The sequence below is a fragment of the Sinocyclocheilus grahami genome, unplaced genomic scaffold (assembly GCF_001515645.1).
Source record: "Sinocyclocheilus grahami isolate Dianchi unplaced genomic scaffold, SAMN03320097.WGS_v1.1 scaffold1447.1, whole genome shotgun sequence".
Taxonomy (NCBI): Eukaryota; Metazoa; Chordata; class Actinopteri; order Cypriniformes; family Cyprinidae; genus Sinocyclocheilus; species Sinocyclocheilus grahami.
In genome coordinates this window covers 61,081-78,208 of record NW_015506626.1, presented here as the reverse complement: position 1 = coordinate 78,208, position 17,128 = coordinate 61,081, and the positions used below count along the sequence as shown (strand labels likewise).

At 42.7% G+C, this 17,128-nt stretch overlaps 1 protein-coding gene across 1 annotated transcript in view; it reads right to left on the bottom strand.

Annotated features, from left to right (window-relative positions):
- pamr1b (peptidase domain containing associated with muscle regeneration 1b) overlaps positions 1 to 17,128 on the bottom strand; it is a 98,268-nt gene that overhangs the window by 51,546 nt on the left and 29,594 nt on the right. Inside the window, exons 4-7 of the mRNA XM_016256588.1 lie at positions 2,163 to 2,248; positions 784 to 1,229; positions 416 to 552; positions 8 to 322 (exon numbers count right to left, since the gene is read on the bottom strand). Coding sequence (XP_016112074.1) covers positions 8 to 322; positions 416 to 552; positions 784 to 1,229; positions 2,163 to 2,248 — 984 coding nt within the window. The remainder of the gene's footprint in view (positions 1 to 7; positions 323 to 415; positions 553 to 783; positions 1,230 to 2,162; positions 2,249 to 17,128) is intronic.

The following is a 17,128-nucleotide window of genomic DNA, read 5'->3' as shown; positions in this document are numbered from 1 at the left end:
CTCAAACCTCTGCTTGCGTAAGCAATCACCTTTTCCACACCATCTTGAACTTGCGCAAGGACCGCCCCAAGACCCTCACCGGAAGCGTCAGTTTGCAGTACAAACGGTAAACTGTAGTTGGGGTAGCCCAGAACTGGTGCTGTAATTAATCTCTCTTTCAATGCTTCAAACGCTTTCTCGCACTCATCTGACCACTCAAACGGCTTTACAGGTCCAGAAGTTCCTTTCACTCCTCTTTTCTTCTTCTTTGGGTCACCAGAGGTAAGTCTATACAGGGGTGCCACTAATGTTGCGTATCCCTTGATGAACCGCCTGTAGTACCCTGCAAAACCCACAAACCCCAGCACTTCCTTCACATTCGACGGTCGCTTCCAGTCCCTTACTCTACTTATCTTCTCAGGATCCGTATGAATACCCTCTGCAGACACAACGTGTCCCAGATACTGGACGTCTTTCCTCAGCAGACTGCACTTTGGAGGCTTCAGCTTCAAACCATGTTTACGGAGCCGGCTGAACACTACCTCCATCCGCTCAAGGTGCTCTTCAAAGGTCCTAGAGAAGATAATTATATCGTCAAGGTAGATCAGGAGGCTCTCAAAATTCAAATCACCAAAACATCTTTGGAAGGTTGATGGGGCATTCTATGGGGCATTCTGCAGGCCAAATGGCATCCTGTCAGCCTCATATAACCCCATTGGTGTACTGAACGCAGTTTTGTGCTTGTCATGTTCAGCCACTTCAACCTGCCAATAGCCAGATGTAAGATCTAGAGTCGAGAAGAACCTTGCCTGTCCCAATGCCTCCAATGCTTCCTCTATTCTTGGTAGAGGAAAAGCATCTCTGGTACTGCACGAATTCAGTTTCCTGTAGTCCACGCAGATCCTCATGGAGCCATCTTTTTTTGAGACAACAACGATCGGGGATGCATATGGGCTTTTGCTTGGATGAATGATTCCAGCTTCTTCCATCTGTGAAATGGCCTTCCGTACCTCCTGGTACTGAGACGGGGGTATTTTTCGATAAGGGAGGCGGAAAGGTTTTGGGTCTACCAATGGTATCTCATGTTGCAGAGTGGTGGTATGTCCATAGTCCATGGAGTGTTTGGAGAAGACATCAGCATTTCTCTTCAACAAATCCTGGAGCAATGTCAACTGCTCCTCACCTTCCACTGCTGCAGCACTAAGATCAACTCCCCATGTCATACCATCATTAGACTCAGCACTAGTAGTCTGCTGATGACTTTGGAAAGACACCGTCACTGAACTAACTATGATTGGCTACATTGCTCAATGCCGCAAAAACATATGGGATAGTTTGCCAGATCTGTAATTGCTTTTGCTTTTGTTTGAGGGTATTTAGCACTGTCTAGTACCCCTGTACAACCGGGCCTGGGCTTGGCTAACCACTCCAATTGCAGTGGGGCTGACATTGAGGATTCCATGGCTAACAATATGGGGTGGGGGGCAATTGCCCCCTTCTCCCCCCCAATGTCACCCATGTGTGTACTTGTTTATGCTACATTGGATAGTAAAACCTGACATTCTTGACATTGTGGGGACCAACATATGGTCCCCACGAGGGAAAAATATATATAAAAAATAGTAAATGAAGTTGAAAGTGAATGAAAGTGTAACAATGCAAACACGTTTTCTGTAAGAGGTAAGTTTAGGGTTAGGGGATAGAAAATATCATTTGGTCAGTATAAAAGTAATAGAAGTCTATGGAAAGTCCCCACAATTCACAGAAACAAACGTATGTGTCTGTGTCTTTGTGTGTTTACCTACTTAAACATATTTTGGGGACAAATGTGTACCCAGGAATGAGCTAAATCTAACATGTCTCCTTTTTGGGGGCATTTTCATTTGTAAGTGGAGAGTTCAGATGCAAAAGCCTCTAAGTGATGTTTGAAATATTCTTCTAAAATTAGCATTTTTCTCAGGCTCCATATGTTTATGCTCAATTATTTCACTTAAATGGCAATGAAACGAACCTATTCATTGCCATTAAAGTGAAATTACTAAACCTACACATAGGAGCCTGATAAAAATGCTAATTTTAGAAGAAAATTTCAAACGGCACTTAGCGGCTTTTGCATCTGAACTCTTCATATATACATAGAGACTAGAAGTCTTTGGAATGTCCCAGTTTATCTAATGTGCTACTTTTAGTGTCCACTCGCAGTGGGCATTGTTTGGGTAACTCTCAAGAACCAGGTGACCTTGCCTCTTATGAATCACTCCTCCACATGCTAAAAAAGCAGACAAAGTCAGTAAAGTTGCTGTCAAATGCATTAAAAGCAAATACCATACTCGTATTGTGCTCTGTCCAGGAACAACAACATTACATGCGTTTAACAATATCTGATATTTAGTCATTGTCAGACAAGTAAGCAGGAAGAACAGTAGTAAGTGATATTTAGCGAACTGCTGTAAGGCTGATGTCAAATGTCTGGACCTTAGGAAAAGGCCACAGTCTGAGAAAATTAAGAACTCTTATGAAAATCAACATTTGGGTTTCACGAACCAAACATTCTCATTCAAAACAACACACCACACTGAGGCAGACAGAAGGCTCACACCTTTCAGTGGATTCTCCACATCAACTTCCATTACATTTACATTTTACATTTAGTCATTTAGCAGACGCTTTTATCCAAAGCGTCTTACAAATGAGGACAATAAAAGCAGTCAAAACTAACAAAAGAGCAACAATATATAAGTGCAAATGACAAGTCTCGGTTAGCCTAATGCAGTACACGTAGCAAGGTTTATATATGTATATATACAGTATATATTATATACACACACATACACACACACACACACACAAAGAAAAACAAGTAGATAGAATAGAAAAAATAGAAAGCTAGTGTTTGTTTGTTTTTTTGTTGTTGTTGTTTACAATATATAAGTGCAAATGACAAGTCTCGGTTAGCCTAATGCAGTACACGTAGCAAGGTTTATATATGTATATATACAGTATATATTATATACACACACATACACACACACACACACAAAGAAAAACAAGTAGATAGAATAGAAAAAATAGAAAGCTAGTGTTTGTTTGTTTTTTTGTTGTTGTTGTTTTTAAATAGAAATTTAAAAAAAGAAGATAAATATAGATAAAGTAGAATTAATATAGAATAGAAAGTGTTAGAGTTAGAGGGTCAAATAAAGGTGGAACAGACGTGTTTTAGTCGATTCTTGAAGATGGTTAAGGACTCAGCTGCTCGGATTGATTTGGGCCGTTCACTTGCAGAACGCAAGGTTTTAGATGGCACATAACTCTGAACTAATGAATTTAGGTAAATGGGTGCAGAGCCAGTGGTGGTTTTGTAGGCAAACATTAATGCCTTGAGTTTAATGCGAACTGCTACTGGTAGCCAGTGCAAATTGATGAACAGAGGTGTGACATGCGTTCTTTTCGGCTCATTAAAGATTAATCTTGCAGCGGCATTTTTAATTAATTGTAGAGATTTGATAGAAGTGGCTGGAAGACCTGCCAAGAGAGCATTGCAATAGTCCAGCCTGGATAGAACAAGAGCTTGAACAAGGAGTTGTGTTGTGTGTTCTGAAAGAAAGGGCTGGATCTTCCTAATGTTGTATAAAGCAACTCTGCAGGACCGGGCAGTTTTAGCAATGTGGTCTGAGAAATTCAGCTTATCATCAATCACAACTCCAAGGTTTCTAGCTGTTTTTGAAGGAGTTATGGTTGATGAGCCTAACTGGATGGTGAAATTTTGATAAAGTGATGGGTTTGTTGAAACCACAAGCAGTTCTGTCTTAGCCAGGTTGAGTTGAAGGTAATGGTCCGTCATTCAAAAAGAAATGTCTGTTAGACATGCTGAGATGTGAGCAGTTATCGTTGGATCATCAGGATGGAATGAGAGGTAGAGCTGAGTGTCATCAGCATAGCAGTGATATGAAAAGCCATGTTTCTGAATGAGAGAACCTAGTGATGCCATGTAGACAGAGAAGAGAAGTGGTCCAAGTACTGAGCCCTGAGGCACCCCAGTAGCTAGATGTTGCGACTTGGACACTTCACCATCTAATCAGAATTAGGCAAATTGTTAATTTAGTTGTGATAGTATGTCCTTTTAGCAGTGGAAGCATTAGCAGAGAATAAAGAGAGAAGTGATCAATATACATTAAGGTCAGTAGTATTTTGTGATTTGCGCCATACTCTTTCTGCAGCTTTGAGCTTAGAATGATACTCACAGAGAACATCAGATAGCCAAGGGGCAGAAGAGGTGGAACGAGCTGACCTGGAAGACAAGGGGCAGACGGTGTCTAAACAAGATGTAAGAGTGGAGCAGAAAGTATCAGTAGCACGGTTAACATCAAAAGATGATAACTGTTCAGGGAAAGGAAGCAAAGTTGAAACCATAGCAGATAGCCGGGAGGGTGAGAGGCTCATGGTTACATCGAAAAGTGACATGTGGAGGGGTATGTGTTGTGTCAGGAACCATGTTGAGGTTAAGAGTGAGGAGGAAGTGATCCGAGGTGTGCAGTGGAGTAACAAGCACATGGTCAGTGGAGCAGTGTCATGTGTAAATAAGGTCCAGTTGGTTGCCTGATTTGTGAGTAGCCGTAGTTAATACTCGCTTGAGATCAAAAGAAGCAAGCAGAGTGTGGAAGTCTGCAGCCTGAGGTTTATCTAGGTGGATGTTGAAGTCTCCAAGCATAACTAGGGGAGTACCATCCTCAGGAAAGTTTGAGAGCAGCACATCTAATTCTTCCACAAAGTTACCTAGTGGTCCTGGGGGTCGATAAACAACTATAAAATGGATTTTTAGAGGGTGGGTAATAGTGGCTGAATGTGATTCAAAGGAGCTGTTGATACTCAGAGATGGTAAAGGATTAAATAAACTTCCTTAACTATTTCTCCCCCTCCTTTCCCAGGACACTACAGAGATCACCAAAAATCCTTAATTTTAATCAGTGTTTACAAGAATGTAACAATTCATGTTTGGTGTCACTTGAAAGGTCTCAAGTGTGTCTGGTAAAAGGGTCTTATTCTGTTAGGATTAACCACCATTGAGATACAAAACTAAAAATACTAGAAACAGACTTCTCCCAGGCCTTTCACAAAAATTACCTCATAAAAATTTATGAGATGCATCTTCCCACTGAAATCAAAGCCACTCACAACCCCAAAGGTGATATGCTAAATTCCCTGCAATAAACAAACTACACCATTTAGTAACTTCAGGGTTTATCTGGCTATTTAAGAGGTGGCAAAGGGTTCAAGGAATCTGTAGACAGATCTCCTGCACAATCGCTGTGTGTACCTCTCATTATCAGGTAACATTTCTAAATTCTCTAATTTTGGTATTATTGAATGTTTTACATGATTGATCAATGTTTTATATTGTTTGAATTGGATTTTGAATTATCTTGATTACCCGATGAATAAAGTATGTTTGATCTTATTCTGACATACTCTGGTCAAGGTCAAGGTCATTTATATTTATATAACACCATTAAACAACATTAATGCTGACCAAGGTGCTTCACAGTAACACAATACCATGATAAAAAAAAAAACGAAGTTTAAAAATTAAATCAACAACTTAACCCATAAAACCCAGGAATAAGTAGTATAATAAGAATAATAAATTAGTTTTTTTAACACGTTAATTAAAAATAACGTGTTAAAATTAATGCATTTAACGCACTTGCCCCGCCCCAGATCTACGTGGGTCATCTGACATTTCATACAGTTGACTGATGACAAATATGAGGCAGGGCAACAACTCACTGCATGATGGAGCCTAGAGAACGTAGTTAGAATGTCCCTAAAATTCAAGATATGGGGCAAAAATGCCCATTTGAGTTTTTGTCTCATATTTACATCATATAGTCAAGCAATATTAAATGAGCAATAGGCTAAGTGCAATATCACACGAGTGCAAATGTGAAACTGATCTTATACATCTTAAACAGTTCAGTAAGGAGGAAGTTAATATTGTGTTATTTTAGACACAATGTTGTCTGTTTTGTTCAATTTTGCCAACAAAATTATAAAGACAAAGCAGAACTGTTCATCTCTAAGCAACACACAGCGGCATTTCATTTCTTAATGCACGTTTTGAATGAATTGGGTGAACCATTAGGAGCGTTGGATTTGAAGCGGCACTGCACAGTACCGCGAGAGTGATTCAAAAGCATGCAGAGTCGTCTGCTCTCTAATCGCTCTCGCGGTACTTTGATGTCACATACAGATCGAACAAGCCTAATGATTCAATGAACCATTCATAAAGAACATATATACTTCACTCCTGAATGAATCAGCCATTTGAACGAATCAAATGAATGAATAAATGACTCAATGACTTAATCATTAAGACATTTACCACCACCTACTGGCAGTTTTAGTTTATTATTTAGAGTATAATTTCATTAAAGAAATAATTTAATATTTCCATAGTAATAATAATAAAATTAATAAAATAAATTATTAAAGGTATAGTTCACCCACCCAAAAATGACAATTGTGTCATAATTTGAACACCCTCATGGTCCAAAAGAGTGTATGTAATAAATTTGATCAAACAAAATATTTCTTGTTGAAGCTACTTTTTGTAATGTCTGTTTGATGCTTTACACAGCAATGACTTTAAATTATCTTTTGGGAGTAATTTCTCAGCCAAAATTGATGTGTGATTAATTTGTGATTAATTCGATTAATTAATCGCCACATCATGTAATTAATTAGATTAAAAATGAATTGTTTACCAGCCCTACTTTAGTCAAGTCAAGGCTGCTTTTTTGTCAATTCTTCCACATGTACAGCACATACACACAGATAATTGAAATTGCGTTACTCTCAGACCCTTGATGTATACAGATAACATAAATACAGATAGATACAGATTAAATACAAAATACAAAATACAACTATACAAATATACAAATAAGGTAAAATGTAAAAAAAATATATATAAAGCACAAGGCATATGGCAGATAGAGTGCAAACCAGTAAAGTAAACAACAGTGCAGCTATAATGATTGTAGTGCAAAAAAAATGATTTGTAGTGCAAAAGAGCTTATTCAGACTGATTCTGACACCCAGGAACTTGGTGCTGCTCACCCTCTCCACAGTCACACTGTGTTAGTTAAGTTGTATGCAGTTGCATTAACTATAGAGGCTAGTTATAGTCATAAGGTTACTAGTCATAACTGCTGGTTATCGTCTCAACTTTATTCAAGTTGTACGTAGTTATTTCTATCATGACAACTCTCTGAAGATTTTAGCTTGGTAATGGACATGACAGTGTTAATGTATTTGGTCTTGGCAGAATAGATCTGCTACGCTGCTGCTGCTGAATTGCTGCTGTTGGTTATTGCTGTAGTTGTAGATTCTAATTCTGACTAAAAAGCAGCTTCTCACTTATTTTGATTGTTTAAAATATTTGTATGTATATTAAGAACAATAATGTTTGCATGTATGATCAAATCATTAGCTAAATGTATGGCCAAGATGCAAGATATTGCAGTGACTTTATTTTAATGCAGTGTCTGCTTTACATGCTACTATGCTGTAATTTTATTGCCGCATTGCCATCTGATTTTACTGTACATACTACTGCTGTTTATATAAATTGACCAAATTAAAATTTGCAACATATAAATGGTATGCATGCTGCTGCTGAGAAAATTAATATTCTCGATGACTGAATGCCTATGTAAGCTGCTGCTAATGCACAAAGAAACTGAACTGCTGTAAGCTCCATTAATTAGACATAGGTAGCTAGGCAAATGTATATTTTTACACTAACTCAGTGCCTATACCAGATGCAAGTTGCACAGCATGGCAAAATCAATAGAACCCATTACGATGGGTGAAGCTGTCTGCAATGTATGCGGTGTGATATGGCCTACGCAACAATTCCCAACGGTAACCAAGGCCCTGTTCTATTTCTGACATAGTTAAAGTGCTTGCACTTTATCTGATACGAAAGACCACTGAATTTGTGCGATCGCACTGAATTTGTCCGCGAATGCAGCCTGTTACAGCGTGGCACCGTGATCACTACCAGCAAGCTTTTCACTGTACCCTTACGCAACTACTGATTTACTTCTGCTACTGCAGCTCATGATTATTGAATATAATATATCAAAATATATCAAAATATAATATTATCTTGAATATTTACTAACATTTCAATACTGAGTTGTAACACATGCTATTAATGATATTCGCAATGTTGTAGTATAAATATACTGTGTGAGCTGCTGTGGTTATAATATTTAAATCAGAATTTGCTAAGGATAATATACTGCTGCTGCACGAAACCTGCTGTAAGCACTATTGGATAAGCAAAAGTAATATAATACCTATTGCACTTTAAAGAGTTAATTTACCATCCATGAGTTATCACTGAAATTTCATGCAACTAAAGCACTTTCTGCTGCCGCTGCTATATTAGCAACAATAATAACTTGACTTGCTATTTTCATGTTGCTGCTAATATTATTTCTAATCTTGCAAGTGAATTTGCTATGCATGTTATAAAATTTGCTAACATTACGATCTGAATAGCTATGCATCCTGCTGCTACAACTGCACAAAATTACTTAGAATTGCTATAGCTCTCTTATAAACAAACACAATCAAATATAGCTTATTTTCCTTTGAACATTTCATGAAATCTGCTGTAAGCCTTGATGAAGAAGCAAAAGTAATAAAATGCCTAAAAATGCCTATTTCACCTAAAGAGTTCGCTTACCATCCATTTGTTATCTTATCACTAAAATGGCATGCAACTAAAGTACTTCCTACTGCTGCTGATAAATTAACAACATAATAATTGGTTTGCTATACAGACTGCTGCTAATATTATTTTTAACATTGCATCTGAATTTGCTATGCAGGTTGCTGCTATTAAAATTCACTAAATGTGATCTGAATAGCTATGCATACTGCATCTACAGCTGCACAAAGTACTAAGAATTTCTTTAAGCCCCTTTATTAAATAAGCTAACACAATCAAATAATGCCTATTCCACTTTGAAGAGTTTACAAAATCTGCTGTAAGCCATTTTGAATAGGGAAAAGTAATACAATTCCTGTGTCATTTAGAGTTCACTTACCATCTAAGCATTATAACTGAAATGTCATGCAAGTAAAGTAATTTTTGCTGCCACTGCTATATTAACAACAATAATAATTTGACTTGCTAAGCATGCTGCTGCTAATATTATTTCTAACATTGGAGCTGATTTGCTATGCATACTGCTGCTATTAAAATTTGCTACATGCAATCTGAATAGCTACAAATTCTGCTGCTACAACTACAGTACTTAAAATTGCTATAAGCCCCTTTTATAAATAAACAAAACGCAAATAATACCTATTTGCTTTGAAGAGTTCACGTACCATCCATGCTAAGTCACTGAAATTTCAGCAACTACAGTCTACAACTGCTGCCTCCACTAAAACTTTATTTGATTTGCTATGCATACTGCTATTAATAATTTGCTAATAACGGAATCTGAATTTCTATGGATACTGCTGCGTGTAGCCGGTGAGTGTATCATGAAAGTACTAGAATTGCTGTGAGGCCAGAAGAATAAACAAATAAGTAAATTCCATGTTTAAAAAGTGTCCTACTAGCTACATTGTGTCAGCAACACACGGGGAACACTCAGGTAAGTAGTAAATAACAACAGGCTTTATTTGAAGGTGAGCAGAGGATCGAGATGGCGAAGGAAGATAAGCATCCACAGTTCAGAGAAGTTGGGAATAGAACTTAGCTGGGTTAGTAACTTGAGTCCTTTTACTTTTCCTTTCCAGGTGACAACAGAGCAAGGGGAATGCAGGAGCACAGGAGAGCACTGAGGGGAACACAGGTAGGTAGTAGGAGTCAGGTAAGTGTTGCAGGTAGTAACCTTGAGACCAGACACCGATACTGGGGAATGCGAGTGGCTATATGGGAGTGTTGTTTGGCAGCAACAGGTGCGGGTGATTAGAATGCTGGTGACTGGGACCATGGCGGAGCAGGCAGTTCAGGGAGCCATGGCGGAGCAGCTAGTTCATGGTGCCATGGCAGAGCAGGCAGTTCAGGGAGCGATGGCGGAGCAGCTAGTTCAGGGTGCCATGGCGGATCAGGCAGTTCAGGGAGCCATGGCAGTGCGGACTCTGTGGCCTTGGCCTCGGAACATGACTCTGCCTCTATGGAGACGTATAGCCCCCCCTGCCTCATTATCTTGGGGAAAGTCTTGGGTCCTTCGGCTGCAACAGGCTCTGGGGCCAAATCCATCTCTTGATGGAACATGTGCAGCGGAGTAATTTTAGGTCGGTGATCGGGGACAGGAGCCATCTCTGGACTGAACTCGGGAACAGAAGCCCTCTCTGGGCAGGACTTGGGAACAGAAGCCCTCTCTGGGATAGAAGCGGGAGCAGAAACTCTCTCTGGGCCTGACATGGGAACAGGAGCCCTCTCTGGGCTAGACTTGGGATCTGAGGCCCTCCCTGGGCCAGATGCGGAAACAGCAACCCACTCTCTGGGCTTGACGTGGTAACGGAAGCACTCTCTGGGCTAGATGTGGGAACAGAAGCACTCTCTGAGCTCAACTCTCAACTCTGGTCAGGTGCTAGAGCCATCTCTGGACTCTGGTCAGGGGCTAGAGCAATCTCTGGACTCTGGTCAGGGGCTAGAGCCTGCATTGGACTTTGGTCAGGGCCTAGAGCCTGCACTGGACATTGGTCAGGGGCTAGAGCCTGCACTGGACTTTGGTCAGGGGCTAGAGCCTGCACTGGGCATTGGTCAGGGGCTAGAGCCTCAGTGTCATCTTCTTCGAGTAGTCTCTTCTTCCTCATTCTCCTCTTTTGGGCTGAGGTTAAAGATAATGCTGAAGCTATCATAGGGTTTGGGAGTGAAGTGGCCGGCGGACTTGAGAGTGTTGCGGGCAGCAGTCGTGGGTATGAAGCCATGGGCTCCATTTTTTCTGGGCTGAAGACTGGAATGGATTGCGGAACTGGAGACAGAGGAAGGGATGTGGATTTCAGTGCTGACCTGACAGACTGAAATGCTGGGTCCTCAACTTTATCCCCCAGGTCAGCGCTACTAGATGTCCATTTGACTGCTCGAGGAAACACGGGAGGAGATGGGTGGCCAGAACCATTGGTTAGGCATGTGGAGGGTCCCGGTGTTGGATGAGCTGCAGAGGCTAAGTGTGCTTCAGAGGGGGCTAGATGAGGATGGCTCACATTTTCTTTAACTTCTACCTCAAAATTTGAGATGAATTAACTCGACCAAAGAGAAATCACATGCAGGAAGACTTCAGCGAATAGATTCCTCATCCAGACCCATCTGAAAACAAGCACTGAGTGAAGCATCCTGCCAGCTCACTCAATGGGAAAGCTCAAAGAATTCCTCCACATACCTTCGCAAAGGCCGACCACCCTACCGCAGGCACCACAGTTGGTCTTCAGCCCAGTTCATCTTTCTAGGTCTGGTCTTCTGTAGGGTTGGGTATCGAAAACTGGTTCCATTTTAGATCCGGTTCCAAATTTCCAAGAACCGGGTATTCGATAAGACTTGTGCATTTTGATTCTCCTTAATGATTCCTGCATTCGCATTTTAATGTGATTTAAAAACGACTTAAGTGCAGGAACGGTAAGGACTTGCGCCTTGTTTGCGTGCAGCACACACGTCTGAAGCGTGAGTGCGAGCACAGAGAATAGTGGTCTCGGACGTGTCGCTTCCCAGCCTGTGTCTGTTCTCCAACCGTTCCGTGCATTTCCACTGCAGAAAAGGTTGTTCTTTGCCAGAACTGACAGAAAAAATTACATCAGTATATAATCATAAATACAGTTGTTTTTTTGTCTTAAGTGAACATAAACAGATGAGAAAGAAAACACACATGTACAGTATATTTAGATCTGCACGCGATCGGTGTTAAAGAGACAGCAGCCTAATAAACACGCTGCCTGTCATTAATGTTAATCAAAGAACAAAAGAAAATTATTCACTGATCTTGACTGAATATATTTAATAACTTTAATGAATAATCTATATTTTATTTATGAAAAGAAAAATGCAGTGTTTTCAACTTTTAATTAAAATTTCTGTATCTGAAATTTGGTTCAGTTGTATTTATGCTATTTCTAATTAATTAGTTTGTTCCTATTTTATTACTGACTGTTTACTTGTCTTTAATATTTGAAATGTATAATTGATAATAAAGAAAAGCCTCAACTGATGTGTATCAATTCACACTTCTTTTTGGGGGTAGACTCCTCCCCTGCCTTCATCTTAAAGAGGTCATATGATGTTGCTAAAAAGAACATTATTTTGTGTATTTGGTGTAATGAAATGTGTTTATGCAGTTTAAGGTTCAAAGAACACATTATTTTCCACATGCTGTAAATTATTGTTTCTCCTCTGTGCCCCGCCTTTCTGAAACGCGCCGATTTTTACAAAGCTCATCGGTCTGAAAAGCAAGGTGTGCTGTGATTGGCCAGCTATCCAGTGCGTTATGATTGGACGAATACCTCAAGCATGTGACGGAAATGTTACGCCCCTCACCATACTGTGATGATGCCTGTCAGGTCGGAGCGATGATTCAAAAGCATGAAAACCCATTATAAACGAGGCATTCATTGCATCCAGTGGGGACATAATTATGGATTATAATGATTTATACTGTCTTTTTACGCGTTGCGTTGCATCGCGCCGCGTAAACATAAAACCATGTCTGCATTTGTGATCAGAGAAATGACAAACAACAAGCCCTACTCTACACTGCCCAAAAAACTTGCTTTAAATATAAACAATATAAAATATAAAAACTCTTTAAATATAAAAAACGTACTTACAGTCTCTGAGTCAGAACAGCCGGCATTGTAGTCTACTCTAACAGGATCAGGAAACGGTCCTCCATAAAATGTGCTGCACACATCTGAATATTTGGATTGAAGTGTTCTGGAACAGTGTTGTAAATACAACTTAACCACTGATTTCTAGTCGTGTCCATTTTTGGAAGGCCAAAAAAAATAGTTTTGCTTTCACAACGAAACGCAGCATCACACACGGCGGCGATGGCCTAGAGTGAGCAGAGGCCGGGGGCTAGAGTGAGGAACGGCCGGTGGCTAGAGTGAGCAGAGGCGGCGTGCTTGAGAACGGCGCAGCCGGCGGATTCGACGAAGGAGTGTCCAGAGGGCTTGCGGCAACCACATGTGACGAACCCGGGCTGGACTCCGCTTCGTCCACGGTGAAAGCCGATCCGGCGATCCACAGCGCAAAGTTGTAGTATTTCCTCAGCAACCAGCACGGATCAGCTATTATATGACCCCTTTAAGGCAGGATCAGCCAAATCTGTGTCCCCAGGATTTGGACAAAGGATGGGGCCTACGCCAAAATAATTTTTCTATACAACTATTCACTAATTATTGTAACTCACTCACCACCATCCGTTAACACTTTACAGAATAAATAACATGTAAACGTTTACCTTCTCTCCAAGTCTTTCTGATAGAAATGCTAAGACGGGCATAAATTCAAAAAATTTGCATACAAATACTTATGCACCCAACTAAGTAGGATAAAATCCTTATCTGTAAGAAAACATACGCAGCAATTATGATGGAAACACTTTTACAGAATAAATTCCTTAATGTGCAATTGCGCATCAAAAAAGACATGTGACTTCTCGATGGGACAGCATAACTGGACCAACCAGCGGACCGATCTCTTTGCACAGCATCTGAAATGCTAGTTTTGTCATTCTAAAATGCTTTCGCAAAGTCTCGTCAAAGTGCTTCATTATAAAAACTCCCAGAACTGCGTTCCAAAACAGCAGGCTCCAAAAATAAGATAACATGACCGCGTTTCATCTGCGGTCTCTGAAGCTCATAATTTATTACAAACATTATCATATAGTCTACAGTGCTGTCACAAAGCAAGGCCGGAAACAACAGGTAAGTGCTAAACAGGAGGGTTTATTGACAGGATATGCAGAGGAATGGAACGGGGGAGGTAAATGCAGGTGAGTGTCAGCACAGTGAATGATTCTGGGGTTCTTATCGGAGTTCTGATGGTTTGTATCTTTGGCAGGTTTGTTGGAGATCGTGGAACAGTTTCCAAGGAGTCGTTGGAGAATCGCGGGAGAGACAGCAGGTAAGTCTTTCTGGGTGAGTTCAGCTGAGAGAGTGCAGAACAGTCCATAGGAGTGAATGGTAGACCAGACAGTGAGTGACTGTGATGTGTGTGTATTTGTAGTGTGGCTTGATTGGTGACAGCAGGTGCGGGTGATCAGAACTCAGGTGACTGTGATCGGGTGATTATCCTGGATGGTGACTGAAGTGACTGTGATGAATCCCTGACATTACCCCCTCCTCCAGGGGCGGCCACGGCTTCTGGGTGAGGAGCGACCAGGATGGGTGCGATGGAAGTCCTCTAGTAGCAAAGGGTCCAGAATGTCATCCCTGGCCACCCAGGAACGTTCCTCCGGTCCATAACCATCCCAGTCGACCAAATATTCCAGCCGACCACCCCGTTGCCATGAGTCCAGGATGTCTCGGACCAGGTAGATGGACGGCTGGTCAAGGATTTCTGGAGGAGGAGGTTCGTCGGGTTCGGTGGGTCCTGGAGCAGAGGGAGAGGGAGGTTTAATGAGTGAAACATGGAAAGTGGGGTGAATTCGGTACCTGGGTGGGAGTTGGAGTTCATATGTGACCTCGTTGATCTGCCTCTGTATCGGAAACGGACCAATGTAGCGGGGACTCAGCTTCTTACAGGGCAGGCGGAGGCGCAGATCCCGGGTGGACAGCCATACTTTTTCTCCTGGATGGTAAGTGGGAGTGGAAGTACGCCGAGCATCTGTGAAGGCCTTATGCCTCCGCACTGCACGTTGGAGGTGGAGGTGAGCTGAGTCCCACACTCTCTCGCTCACTCGGAACCAGTGGTCTACAGCTGGAACCTTTGACGGTTCTCCTGTCCATGAGAAGAGCGGGGGCTGGTAACCGAGTATGCACTGAAACGGCGTGACGCCGGTAGTGGTCTGTCTCAGGGAATTCTGTGCATACTCGGCCCAAGGAAGGAAACGGCTCCAGCTGTGTTGGTCGTCGTGACAGTATGCCCGGAGGTAACGTCCGAGTTCCTGGATCTTCCGCTCAGTCTGGCCGTTTGTCTGGGGATGGTAGCCGGAGGATAAGTTGACCGTGACCCCTAGTAGCCAGAAGAAAGCCCTCCAAACGTGGGAGATAAACTGAGGTCCCCTGTCGGAGACTACATCCTTGGGGACTCCAAAGTTTCTGAAGACGTGTGTGAACAAACTTTCTGCAGTGTCGAGAGCGGTTGGAAGTCCTTTGAGGGGGATTAGCTTACAGGCTTTGGAAAAACGATCTACGACCACCAAGATGCAGGTATAACTGTCTGAGTTGGGTAAGTCAGTCACAAAATCAATTCCCAGGTGAGACCAGGGTCGATGGGGGATCGGCAGGGGCACTAGCTTGCCTACGGGGAGGTGACGAGGGGTCTTGGACATGGCACAGACTGAGCAACTGCGGACATACCTGATGATATCACGGGTCATACTGGGCCACCAGTACCGAGCTTGGAGGAGCGAGAGGGTCCGTTGCCTGCCTGGGTGTCCAGAGCCTGGTACATTGTGAACTGAGCCCAGAAGGGATTGTCGTTGGGAAGTGGGCACATACGTTTTCCCTTCTGGGCCTACCGGTGGAGCAGGTTCGGTAAGAGTGGCAGCTCGAATGTCATCGTCGATGTTCCATTAAATGGGGCTTACAATCAGGGCTGGAGAGAGAATGGGCTCAGGATCGGAAGGTGTGTCTGGAGAGTGCATGCATGAGAGGGCGTCGGCTTTATTGTTACAATCCCGGGACGATAGGTGATTGTGAACTGAAACCTGGTGAAGAACAATGTCCAGCGGGCTTGGCGAGGGTTAAGTTTCGTCGCTTCTTTGAGGTATCGAAGATTCTTGTGGTTGGTAATTGCAGTAAATAGATTATTTTCTCCCTCCAGCCAGTGCCGCCACTCTTCCAGGGCGAGTTTGATAGCCAACAACTCCCGGTTTCCGATGTTGTAATTCTGCTCCGCTGGGGTCAGTTTCTTAGAATAGTATGCGCAAGGCTGGCGGTGAGGAGGCTCACCGTAATGTTGGGACAGCACAGCCCCAACGCCGGTGGAGGAACTCCCGGAACACCTCGTTAAATTAATCCCTGGAAGACTGACGGGGCATTAGCTAGCCCATATGGCATTACAAGGTACTCATAGTGGCCAGATGGTGTGATGAATGCCGTCTTCCACTCGTCGCCCTCCCGGATTCGAACGAGGTTGTACACGCTTCGCAGGTCCAGCTTGGAGAATATGAGGCCCCACGGAGTTCCTCGAGGCCGGACGGGACCAGGGGAATTGGATAAGGCAGTTTCACTGTATGGGAGTTCAGAGTTCGATAATCGATACAAGGCCGCAAGCCCCCGTCCTTCTTGCCCACAAAGAAGAAACTAGAAGCAGCTGGAGAATTTGAAGGTCGGATGAATCCTTGGTTAAGAGCCTCTTTGATGTATTCCTCCATCGCCTTGCGCTCCGGGATGGACAATGGGTATACTCTACCCTTGGCGAGTTTTACTCCAGCAAGTCGATGGCGCAGTCCCATGGCCAATGAGGTGGTAACTTGGTGGCTGCCTGCTTACTGAAAACATCCTGGAAAGCCAATTAATCAGATGGGACCGTGACCTTTTCCCAAGGTTCGGTGCTTTCGACGAGGGTGGATGCAACTTGAACTGAGTGTGATCCTGGGAGTGGAGTAGGTAATGACGTGAGGCAGTTGCGGTGACAGTGCTCGCTCCAGCGAGTCACCTCACACGTGTCCCATCTGATCTCTGGAGAATGGAGAACTAGCCAGGGGCGTCCCAGGATGATACCCACGGTGAGTCCCTCCAGTACCAAAAAAGAGATTTCCTCCTCATGTAGAGTGCCAATCTTGAGCTTCAGTGTTGGTGCTCGATATTTCACCCACCCACGTCCTAGCGGTTTTCCCTGGATGGTCTCGACTCGGAACTCCTGGGCATGACGTTTCCGGGGCAGATGGAGACGATTCAATAGGTCCTTGGATATGAAATTGCCTGAGGAGCCCGAGTCGACGAGGTCAGGGACTGA